The sequence below is a fragment of the Pseudophryne corroboree genome, chromosome 3 (genome assembly GCF_028390025.1).
Source record: "Pseudophryne corroboree isolate aPseCor3 chromosome 3, aPseCor3.hap2, whole genome shotgun sequence".
Taxonomy (NCBI): domain Eukaryota; kingdom Metazoa; phylum Chordata; class Amphibia; order Anura; family Myobatrachidae; genus Pseudophryne; species Pseudophryne corroboree.
The window spans coordinates 29,234,651-29,247,734 of record NC_086446.1 but is presented as its reverse complement, the minus strand read 5'-3'; the positions used below and the strand labels follow the sequence as shown (position 1 = coordinate 29,247,734).

The following is a 13,084-nucleotide window of genomic DNA, read 5'->3' as shown; positions in this document are numbered from 1 at the left end:
CTCTCTTATTACTATGTGTTCCTTCTGTAACAATCTTGAAGCCTTTCTAGCGACTTCTGTGCCCCTGGGTTGCCTCGGGAATAAGGTTCGTGTGGGATCTCCAGCACCAAGGCTCACTCCTTTCCCTTGAGAGATTGGTGACGGCAAATTCTATGAATTACCTCCAATTCAGGCGCTATGTGAGATCTTTCCTGTCACATGGGCTCTCGCACCCCCCTTTCCTTTCTCAATTTGAGAAACTTGTTCGCACCTTTACCCAGTTGGAACCTTGGGGAAGGCACAAGAGGGAGAGGGATCTGGGACCTCCACCAGAGGTGTTTTATTAAGGAAAAGGAGACTTCCAGCTCAGTATCCACTCTGATCAAAGAAAATGCACATAAGGTCTATTATAGATGGTATCAAACCCCTGATAAACTGAGCAAAATGTTCCCCTCCACCTGCTGTACTTGCTGGCTTGGATACGTGCAGATGAGTGAATTGTTTTTATATTTGGTGGACATTCCCCAACAGTTCTCCCTTCTGAGATAGGGTGTTGGACCTCTTCTCCTCACTCCTTCTATGACCTGTTCAATAAAGACTTAAGGTCCTTCCTCTTATACCGTCCACTTCAGGGAGCCGATAAACATTCAGCCAAATTGGCCTCCCACATTCTTGACGCTGCCTAATAGCCAAACCCGGGGTTATTCCCAGAATGGAAAACACCTATTGCTTACATGATAAGGGAGCTAATTGCACCCAGTATCTGTAACTGGTTCCCACTTCTATTACTCTCCTGTAGAGTTCCCTGAGGCTAGGGGTCTCTTTGTTCCAAGTGTGAACTATGACCCCCCCATGGACTAAGCATACTAAAGTGTACTGTGCCTTTAACTTGAAATGTGCTGGATTACCGGCTCTGGTAACCATTATCTAAACCAATAAACACCATTCATATTTAAAACACTTTCTTAAGTCCTTCTTGGGAGCCAACTCTTGAGTTCTGTAGGAATACTTTGCAATCTCATGTAGTCTCCTGGACACCAGTCGTTCTCCTGAAAAGATGGGTCATAAATCCGCTCTTCATGGGTGAAGTAGCCCATAGGCCACGGAGTTAAAGCAAATAAACTCTGACCCGTTTCATTGCGTAAGAGCAACTTCATCAGAGATATATAGCCCTTGTCCAATTGTGCTTCTATATGTAGTCCTTTCTCATTACTACATCAGACACCTGTGTAACATTTGTATTTGTGCATAAGACCCATGTATAAACAAATATCCAGAGCCAGCTCAGTTGGAGCAGTCATGTAACAGACTAGTGTATATATAAGTAATAATAATAAAGTAATTTTCTCTTACGTCCTAGAGGATGCTGGGGTCCACATTAGTACCATGGGGTATAGACGGATCCACCAGGGGCCATTGGCACTTTAACAGTTTGAGAGTGTGGGCTGGCTCCTCCCTCTATGCCCCTCCTACAAGACCCAGTTTAGAAAATGTGCCCGGAGGAGCCGGTTACAGCTAGGGGAGCTCTACAGAGCTTTTCTAGTAAAGTTTAACTTAGAGTTTTTTATTTTACAGGAAGGCTGCTGGCATCAGCCTCCCTGCAACGAGGGACTAAGGGGGGGAGCAGTGTCCGCCCTGCGGGGTCTGAGCCACTGTCTCCGCTGACTGGACACTGAGCTCCAGAGGGGTCTGATCGTTCTCCGCCACAGGGGAACGCTCACCCCAGCAGCATGCCGCCAACCCCTTACAGAGCTGAAGAAGTGGTGAGTGAGACACCGACCCCCCTAGCAAGCGGGGGGCCGGTGTGAAGATGGCGGCAGCGGGGAGGGAGCGCAGTACTAACTGCGCTCCTGGGAAGGCTCAGCGGTACATGGTGCGGCGCTGTGAGGGGCGCCCTGGGCCAGCGATTACCCCCTACACTGGTCCAGAAGCCTGTCGGGGTTCTCGGATCTCAGCCAGCACTAACTCCTCAGGCCAGTATAATCCATAAAGAGCGGGAACACAGCACCATTAAGGGGGCAGAGCTTCCCCTCAGAGCGGACCCAGCAGCGTTTCAGCGCCATTTTCCTGCCTGCACAGCGCTGAGAGGAAGAACAGGTCCCTCCACAGCAACTCCAGCTATCCGTACACGGTACCAGGGGGGGTTGTAGAAGGGAGGGGAGGCTGTAATAAGACTGTGTGTTCTATTAAGGAGCACAGTCAGTGCTGACAAGGGGACTCCCTTTGCTGAAAGTGCTGTGTGTGGGTTGGCTCCAATCTCTCTTGCCATTCTTGGGGGGAAACTCTGTCTGCCCCCACTTCTGTGTGTGTGGAGTGTTTGGTGGTCTCCTTTAGCTATGTCCAGGTATACTGTGTCATATGCTGCAGAGGATTTATCCTCCCAGGATGATCCCATTCCATGTAATCAGGATAGCACTGGTTTAGCACAGATACCAGCAAGGGAGCCTGAGTGGTTTTCCTCTATCAAATCTTGGCTTTCTCAGATTTCTGACAGGGTTGCAAGTAATGAATCTGCAACCCAGGTATTACAGAGCTCTATGGCAGTATGGACGGATTCTGGTACCTCAGAAGGCACCGCTATATACCCTCACAAACGTGCGCTTGTTCATGTCACACAAGTCGACACGGATACCGATTCTGACACCACAGACGGTGATGGGGATGTGTTGCGGGGGTCCGCATCTCTTGCAAAGGGGGTGCAATTGTTGATAGAGGCTATCAGGGATGTGTTGAATGTTAATGATACCACACCTGAGCAGGTTGAGGAGGCTTTTTTCACTGAAAATAAAAAAGACTCGCTAACCTTCCCTGCGTCAAAGGAATTGAATGCTGTATTTGAAAAAGCATGGGTAACCCAGAGAAAAAATTCCAGGTCCCTAAAAGGATCCAGTTGGCTTTTCCTTTCCCTGAGGATAGGAAAAAATGGGAAAACCCGCTGATTGTTGACGCATCTGTGTCCAGACTCTCAAAGAAGGCGGTTTTGACTGTTCCAGGATCTACCGCCTTAAAGGAGCCGGCTGATAGAAAAATTGATAACGCTTAAATCAATGTACACTGCTTCAGGGACCATATTACGTCCCACTATTGCTACCGCATGGATTGCAAAGGCAATAGTAAAGTGGTCGGCTACCTTACTTGAGGATTTGGATACGATGGACAGGGATGATGTTGCATTATATTTAGGCAATATACATGATTCAGCAGGTTTTATGGTAGAATCCATGAAAGACCTGGGTTCCATGGCTGCGGGAATATCTTACGTGTCTGTTTCAGCTCGTCGGGGACAGTGGCTGCGCCAGTGGTCGGCCGACGCGGAATCCAGGAAAAGTGTGGAGTACCTACCCTATACAGGTCAGGCTCTCTTTGGGGAAGCTCTAGACGCGTGGATATCCACGGCTACAGCGGGTAAGTCTCCGTTTCTTCCCTCAGCAGCACCTGCTCCGAAGAAATCCTTCTCTTCATCTGCAACGCAGTCCTTTCGGCCTAACAAGCCTAGAAGGACCAGAACGTCCAACACCTTCTTTAGGGGAGGTCGAGTTAAGTCCAAGAAACCTGCAGTTACAGGTTCCCAGGAACAAAAACCTGATTCAGGTACGCCATAGTCCGTTCGGCCTGGAGGTGGGGCCAGTGGGAGCGAGACTCAGTTACTTCAGTCAGGTCTGGGTATCGTCCGGCCTGCATCCCTGAGTGGTAGATATTGTATCCCAGGGATACAGGCTGGAATTTCAAAGTCTCCCTCCTCATCGCTTTTTCAAATTAGGCTTAGCAATTCTGTTGGCAGACAGCACTGTACTACAAGACGCTGTCCAAAAACTGGTGGAGGCTCAGGTCATTGTGCCAGAACCACCTCAGATGCAGAACAAAGGTTACTATTTGAACCTTTTCGTGGAAACGAATCCGGATGGTTCGGTCAGGCCCATTCTGAACCTAAAATCATTGAACCCCTTTCTAAAGGAGTTCAAGTTCAAGATGGAGTCTCTCAGGGAGGTGATATCAGGTCTGGAAGAGGGGGAATTCCTGGTATCCCTGGATATCAAGGATGCGTACCTCCACATTCCGATCTGGCTGCCGCATCAAGGTTATCTCCGCTTCGCATTGCTGGACTGTCATTTCCAGTTCCAGGCCCTACCATTCGGCCTCTCCACAGCTCCAAGGGTGTTTACCAAGGTGATGGCAGAAATGATGGTTCTCCTCCGCAAACAGGGTGTGAACATCATTCCATATCTGGATGATCTGCTGATAAAGGCATCGTCCAAGGAGAAGCTGCTGCAGTCCATTGTTCTCACAACACACCTTCTAAGGAGCCATGGTTGGATTCAGAACCTTCCAAAGTCACATTTGTAACCAACCCAGAGGTTGTCCTTTCTGGGAATGATCCTGGATACGAAAGTGCAGAAGGTGTTTCTTCCGCAGGAAAAGACGGTGATACAAGCTATGGTCCGGGATGTCCTGAAGCCAGCCCGGGTGTCGATTCATCAATGCATTCGCCTATTGGGAAAAATGGTGGCCTCTTACGAGGCTCTCCAGTACGGGAGGTTCCACGCTCGGACCTTCAACTGGATCTCCTGGACAAATGGTCAGGATCTCATCTCCACATGCACCAGAGAATTTGTCTGTCGCCAAAGGCCAGGATTTCACTCCTCTGGTGGCTACAATTGCCTCACCTTCTGAAGGGCCGCAGGTTCGGGATTCAGGATTGGGTCCTTCTAACCACGGATGCGAGCCTTCAGGGCTGGGGAGCAGTCACTCAAGGAGTAACCTTCCAAGAACGGTGGTCAAGCCTGGAAGCCGGCCCTCCCATCAACATCCTGGGACTAAGAGCCGTCTACAACGGTCTTCTTCAGGCACAGGCCCTCTTCTAAGAAATCGGGCCATTCAAGTGCAGTCGGACAACGTAACAACAGTGGCTTACATAAACCGACAGGGCAGAACAAAGAGCAGAGCGGCAATGTCAGAGGTGACAAGAATACTCCTCTGGACAGAAAAACACACGTTGGCGCTGTCAGCCATCTTCATACCAGGCTTCCTCAGCAGACGCGATCTCCATCCAGGGGAGTGGGCTCTATATCCGGGGGTGTTCAAGGAAATAACAGACTTTTGGGGATTACCCCAAATAGACATGATGGCCTCTCGTTTCAACAAGAAGCTTCAGCGTTATTGTTCCAGGTCGAGAGACCCATAGGCAGTGGCAGTGGACGCCCTGATGTCTCCATGGGTGTTCCAGTCAGTGTACGTGTTTCCACCACTCCCACTCATCCCAAGAATCCTAAAGCTCATAAGGAGAACAAGGGTTCAAGCGATCCTCATTGCCCCAGACTGGCCAAGAAGGGCTTGGTACACGGGCCTTCTGAATCTACTGCAAGAAGATCCGAGGCCTCTTCCTCTTCGGAGGACCTGCTGCAACAGTGGCAGTTCACCTATCAAGACTTACCGCGGCTACGTTTGACGGCATGGAAGTTGAGCGCCTGATTCTTGCTCGGAAAGGGCATTCCGAAGAAGGTCATTCCTACCCTGATACAGGCTAAGAAAGGGGTCATTTCTAAACATTACCATCGTATTTGGAAGAAATATGTCTCTTGGTGTGAATCCAAGAAGTTTCCTACTGTGGAGTTTCAACTCGGGACGTTTTCTCCTCTTCCTGCAAGCAGGAGTGGATATGGGGCTGAGGTTGGTATCTGTGAAGGTTCAGATTTTGGTCCTGTCCAATTTCTTTCAGAACCAGTTGGCTGCCCTCCCTGAGGTTCAGACTTTTTTGAAGGGAGTTCTGCACATCCAACCTCCCTTTGTACTGCCTATGGAGCCCTGGGACCTTAACGTGGTGTTGCAGTTCCTCTAGTCGGATTGGTTTGAGCCTCTACAGGAGGTTGATGTCAAATTTCTTACGTGGAAGGCGGTCACGTTGTTGGCCTTAGCTTCTGCTAGACGCGTGTCCAAGTTGGGGCTTCAGCCTGTAAAAGCCTTTACTTGATCTTAAACGAAGATAGAGCTGAGCTCCGGACACATCAGCAGTTTCTTCCAAAGGTTGTGTCGGCATTTCATATCAACCAACCTATTGTGGTGCCAGTGGCTACTGACTCCTCAATTACATCAAAGTCCTTGGATGTTGTAAGGGCTCTGAAGATACATGTGAAGAGAACTTCTCATCCCAGAAAGTCGGACTCTCTGTTTGTCCTGTATGATCCCAAGAAAATTGGGTGTCCTGCTTCTAAGCAGACGATCTCTCGCTGGATCAGGTTCACTCTCCAGCGCGCTTATTCTACGGCAGGACTGCCGTGTTCAAAATCTGTCAAGGCCCACTCTACTCGTAAGGTGGGGTCTTCCTGGGCATCTAAAACAAACAAAAAAAACCCCTTGCGCTATTCAGACTCAATTAGAGGCAACAAGGCTTGAATAATCTCAAATAAGATTATAATTACAAGATGATTTTATTATCTATAAAATTGATCAAATATGAACATATATAATTCATTAACAACTGTAATATGCGCATATACATAAAAATAAGACTAAAACATTACTAATAATAAAACTACTAATGAGCATAAGAGGTGGATCATATAACTAACAGTGACCACAGTGGGCTAGACACTGATAACGTCCTTGCTTTTAATTTTCAAATAAGACCTTCTCATCAAATGTGTTCATGATCATTCATAATTAGATATCATATGGTGTAATATATTTGAAGCCTTTGTTTAAAGATCTCTCAATGAATAGAATTCATCCAATTGCTCACATATACTGATGGTGCTTTACTTGTGGGATAACCATTCAAAAAGTCATGGAGGAAGTAATACACACCCGGGACTCTTAGTGCATCGCAAGCACCTGTGAGAACAAAACTCCCGTCTCAATTGCCACAAATGAAGTCCTCCGTCTCCCACTGAAACTGGCTCCCGTGCACACACCTGTATTGATTTGGAGAGAGAAGTAACAGTCCGGCTCCCGGAGCCCCGCGCACTGCAGGCGCTAGAGATAGATTCCGCTCCTGTCTTCCAGCCGCCGCATATAGCGTTCTCTCGTCTCCTGCGTGTCAGTCTCAGACACCGCTGCACTTCAATGAGAGCTAACAGCCAAGGTCCACCGGGTCACAGATAGGGCACTTTCTCTCAGAAAGTGCCCTATCTGTGGGAGACGGAGGAGACGGAGGACTTCATTTGTGGCAATTGAGACAGGAGTTTTGTTCTCACAGGTGCTTGCGATGCACTAAGCGTCCCGGGTGTGTATTACTTCCTCCATGACTTTTTGAATGGTTATCCCACAAGTAAAGCACCATCAGTATATGTGAGCAATTGGATGAATTCTATTCATTGAGAGATCTTTAAACAAAGGCTTCAAATATATTACACCATATGATATCTAATTATGAATGACTCATGAACACATTTGATGAGAAGGTCTTATTTGAAAATTAAAAGCAAGGACGTTATCAGTGTCTAGCCCACTGTGGTCACTGTTAGTTATATGATCCACCTCTTATGCTCATTAGTAGTTTTATTATTAGTAATGTTTTAGTCTTCATTTTATGTATATGCGCATATTACAGTTGTTAATGAATTATATATGTTCATATTTGATCAATTTTATAGATAATAAAATCATCTTCTAATTATAATCTTATTTGAGATTATTCAAGCCTTGTTGCCTCTAATTGAGTCTGAATAGCGCAAGGGTTTTTTTTTGTTTGTTTTAGTTCACACCCGGTTTTTTTAAAAATCGGGTGGATTGTGTTGGCCATATCCACAGGCCATTTCACCTTTGTTGCTGCTGGATAGATCTTGTGAGGTATGAGAGTATTGGATTAATTCCCTGATACCTGTGCGGAGTGGGTTTGACTGTGTATATAGGCACCCATTCGCAATTACACATATTTATATATGTATATATATGTATATATATATATATACAATAGCGCCAGACATCACTAGTGGTCTTCCTGGGCATCTGCCTGGGATGTCTCGGCAGTGCAACTTTGCCGAGCTGCAACTTGGTCTGGGTCGAACACGTTTGCAAAGTTTTACAAGTTCGATACTTTGGCCTCTGATGATCTGAAGTTCAGTCAATCAGTTCTGCAGGAGCCTCCGTGCTTTCCCTCCCATTCTGGGAGCTTTGGTACATCCCCATGGTAATAATGTGGACCCCAGCATCCCCTAGGATGTAAGAGAAAATAGGATTTTGGTTACCTACCGGTAAATCCTTTTCTCGTAGTCCGTAGAGGATGCTGGTTCAGTACAACTTCATTTTAGTTGGGTACTGCATTGTTACTTGGTAAGTAATGTTTCAGCAGTTGCTGAGTGTTCAAGCTTCGTTGGCTTGACGTGCCTTGTATGTGTGAGCTGGTGTGAATCTCACCACTATCTGTGTATAATCCTTCTTTCGAAGATGTCCGTCTCCTCAGGCACAGTTTCTAGACTGAGTCTGGTAGGAGGGTCATAGAGGGAGGAGCCAGCCCACACTCTCAAACTGTTAAAGTGCCAATGGCTTCTGGTGGACCCGTCTATACCCCATGGTACTAATGTGGACCCCAGCATCCTCTACGGACTACGAGAAAAGGATTTACCTGTAGGTAACCAAAATCCTATTTTTTTAATCCTTCCACAGCTGCCGTCATTTACTTCCCTGCTGTTATAGATGTTTAACTAATACCTATTAGTTTTATAGCTCGTTAATGTCACATGTATTTGCATATTTACCATTGTCATATGTTTCCTGCCATTGCTATTTTATCACTGCATGCCTGAGTGTGTCATTACACTACTTATCTTTGCATTTGTGCCATTGTCTACTAACACTGTTTGATGCCATCGTTGCTTTTTCCTCTCCCGTTACCTTTTCACTAATTCTCTGCAGTTGTGCCACCTCTATTTCTCCCTCTCCCCTTAACCACACCATCTTCGCACAAACAGTACAGCTTCAGACTTTTTTTCCCTCCTGCCTCTGCTTCTTCCTCTTCCTCCTTTTGTCTCAATCTTCACTTTTGTCTCTGCTCTTACCCTATGCTACTGTCCTTCATCACTTTCCACCATATCTCTTCACTGCCCGATAGTCCTGCTCTCCACCCGTTAAGCCCAGCACGAGCCCGTCACCCACTACACCTCTTCACGACCTTCAACCTCCCACTAAACTGCCTCCTCGTCATCCATTGGCAACTACTCCATGTAATTTTGTGGCAATGAAACTGTAGTATTACTTTATAATTATTTTATTCTCTGCAGATTTAAACCACCACGGGAATACATCAGAGGAACATCTCTATTCAACTCCTGATGGTAAACAAGAAGATAAAAACCTGACACAAGAATTTCCAGCAGAAAGCACTATTACCCCCATTATACATCCAGTACATCACAGTGCCGAAATACCATCTGTTACCTCTAAACATGAGGAATGTTTTCCTAATAAAGCAGATATTGGTCCTTCTATCACAGCTCTTAGAGCAGATGAGATGTTTCCCAGTTCTATAGATGACAGATGTATTACTCAGAGCACACAACTTATTACACATCAGCCAACTCAGAGAGGTGAGAGGCAATTTTCATGCTCTGAGTGTGGGAAATGTTTTACGCGAAAATCACTTCTTGTTAGACATCAGAGATGTCACACAGGTGAGAGGCCATTTGCATGTTCTGAGTGTGGGAAATGCTTTCCACGGAAATCAGATGTTGTTTCACACGAGAGAACTCACACAGGCGAGAAACCATTTCCGTGTTCTGAGTGTGGGAAATGTTTTACACACAAATCAGCTCTTGTTCTACACAAGAGAACTCACACGGGCGAGAAACCATTTCCGTGTTCTGAGTGTGGGAAATGTTTTAGTCGGAAATCGTTGTTTGATACACATCAGAGAAGTCACACAGGTAATAAACCATTTTCATGTTCTGAGTGTGCAAAATGTTTTACACAGAAATCAGCTCTTGTCAAACATCAGAGAACTCACACAGGCGAGAGACCATTTCCATGCTCTGAGTGCGGGAAATGTTTTACAATTAAATCGCATCTTTTTATACATCAGCGAATTCACACAGGGGAGAAGCCATTTCCATGCTCTGAGTGTGGGAAATGCTTTACGCACAAATCAGCTCTTGTTATACATCAGAGAAGTCACACAGGAGAGAAACCCTTTCCATGCTCTGAGTGTGGGAAATTGTTTGCACACAAGTCAGCCCTTGTCCTACATCAGAGAAGTCACACAGGTGAGAGGCCATTTCCCTGTTCTGAGTGTGGAAAATGTTTTACACGGAAATCATTTCTTGTTACACATCAGAAAGTTCACAGAAGAGAAACTTTAATGAAATAATCGATATGAAGCAGCAATACGTTAATATGGAAGCTGATACCTGCACGTGTGGGTGGTAACGTACATCCTGCTCAGACTGGTGCAGATTGTGCATGTGTGGAACTTGTTGCAGTTTCCTTATTATATATCAGGGAAGTTGGTAAAGGGAGGTAGGGCAAAGTCTATGTATCATTTATAGTTGTATCAAAATGGCTCCACTACTGCCAAACGCACTTGTATTATAGCAATTTACCAGAAACTTAGAGGCATATAACCGTAAGCCTATATACCAGGCTGTTCTGCATGTCCGAGATGTTCTGCTCGTTAATTGTGAACTATAGTACATACAGAATGTATTGGAATACCCCAGACAGGCAGACACCAAGCCAACGTCAAGCTACTGTACTTGTGTTCACCCTATTTCCTGTACTATGTATACTAATGTGTATCTCTGTATCATGTGATGTGATTTGTTGGTTCAGTAATGTGCCTAGTAACTGCAACAGTATAAAATCAGTGTATCAGCATATGTTGAGGGCAGTTCTGTATTTCCTGAACTGTCCTCATGCTGCATAATTCTATCGCTCTCTGGGGCTAATTCAGACCTGATCGCAGCAGCAAAATTGTTCTCTGATGGGCAAAACCATGTGCACTGCAGGTGGGACAGATATAACATGTGCAGAGAGAGTTAGATTTGGGTGTGGTGTGTTCAAACTGAAATCTAAATTGCAGTGTAAAAATAAAGCAGCCAGTATTTACCCTGCACAGAAACAATATAACCCACCCAAATCTCCCCCTGCAGTGCACATGGTGTTGCCCATTTGCTGCTGCGATCAGGTCTGAATTAGGCCCTCTCGTTGAGAATTGCTACTGTATATTTATTTAATTGGATTTCTTTTAAATAAAATTAATTTATTTTTGTACTTGCAGTTATAAGTGACCAGTCAAAAAATGTTGGATCAAATTATGGGGGTCATTCCGAGTTGTTCGCTCGGTAAAAATCTTCGCATCGCAGCGATTTTCCGCTTAATGCGCATGCGCAATGTCCGCACTGCGACTGCGCCAAGTAAATTTGCTATGCAGTTAGGTATTTTACTCACGGCTTTTTCATCGTTCTGGCGATCGTAATGTGATTGACAGGAAATGGGTGTTACTGGGCGGAAACAGGCCGTTTTATGGGCGTGTGGGAAAAAACGCTACCGTTTCCGGAAAAAACGCAGGAGTGGCCGGAGAAACGGGGGAGTGTCTGGGCGAACGCTGGGTGTGTTTGTGACGTCAAACCAGGAACGACAAGCACTGAAATGATCGCAGATGCCGAGTAAGTCTGAAGCTACTCAGAAACTGCTACGAGGTGTGTAATCGCAATATTGCGAATACATCGTTCGCAATTTTAAGATGCTAAGATTCACTCCCAGTAGGCGGCGGCTTAGCATGAGCAAATCTGCTAAAATCCGCTTGCGAGCGAACAACTCGGAATGACCCCCTATATTTCCATATCATTCTGTTACTGGGAGTCGCACAACTCCAGAAACGTGATCTTACTGTGCAAATGCAATACTATCTTACCATGTGGCTTTTATTCTGTAAATAAATTAATGAATTTATAAATGTAAACGATTGTTACATTGATTCCATATAGCACAGTGCCCGCTCCACAGGCTTAAAGTCTACCCCCAAAACCCACCTTCCACCTCCCTGGCTAGTCCTTACAGCCAATAGGGAACTGACAACAACTATGTGCTATGACTCCTGGAGATCATACCCTGTTTCCCCAGTCTCATGACTCCCCCCCCCCCCCCATCTTGTCTCCAGCCTTATAATTGCCTAAACCGTGACTTGCAGACCCCATCTATCTGACGCTCTTTACCTTCTATCAAGTGTTAATTTTGACAAGGTTTTTCAATTTAATTTAGTTGCTTACTTGAAATTGTAGTTGGTTTATAGTTCAATTTTAGTCTTTCTTTTGCTTCGTTTCAGTCAAAATTTGGTCAGTGGATCTCAGTTTTTAGTTTAGTCTACTTTTAATCAATGTTTACAGTCATAACTTTTGCAAAGTTTAATTATACTGTAATGGATTTAGCTGAAGAACATTTCTCTAAAATTCCCTTGAGAAGTTTGCATACCTTTTAACTATGTGTTTAGTAATCTAGGCTCAGTAGGCTGAGAATGTGTTACATACTGAGTCTGACTTACCACAGTGCTCCCATATATCATTAGTAATCTAGGCTCAGTAGGCTGAGAAAGTGTTACATACTGAGTCTGATTTACTGTAGTACTCCCATACATCATTTGTAATCTAGGCTCAGTAGGCTGAGAAAGTGTTACATACTGAGTCTGATTTACCATATTATTCCCATATATCATTAGTAATCTAGGTTCAGTAGAGTGCGAATGTGCTTCATACTGAGTCTGACTTAACGTAGTACACCCATTTATCATTCGTAATCTAGGCTCAGTAGATTGAGAATGTGTTACATGCGGAGTCTGATTTACTGTGTTACACCCATATATCATTAGTGATCTAGGCTCAGTAGGCTGAGAATGTGTTACATACTGAGTCTGATTTACAGTAGTGATCCCATATATCATTAGTAATCTAGGTGCAAACTAAGAATGTGTTACATACTGAGTCTGATTTACAGTAGTGCTCCCATATATCATTTCTAATCTAGGCTTAGTAGGCTGAGAATGTGTTAAATAGTGAGTATGACTTACCATAGTGCTCCAATATATCATGAGTAATCTAGGCTCAGTAGGCTGAGAATTTGTTACATACTGAGTCTGATTTACCGCAGTGCTCCCATATATCATATAAAAATGAATGCCTTA

The 13,084-nt window shown here is 45.1% G+C and overlaps 1 protein-coding gene across 1 annotated transcript in view; it reads left to right on the top strand.

The window, feature by feature from the left end:
- Positions 1–12,125, top strand: part of LOC135057102 (uncharacterized) — a 261,966-nt gene extending 249,841 nt beyond the window's left edge. Inside the window, 1 exon segment of the mRNA XM_063963003.1 lies at positions 9,195–12,125. Within this exon segment, the coding sequence (XP_063819073.1) occupies positions 9,195–10,276 (1,082 nt within the window). The 3' untranslated portion in view covers positions 10,277–12,125.
- Positions 12,126–13,084: the final 959 nt, after the last annotated feature.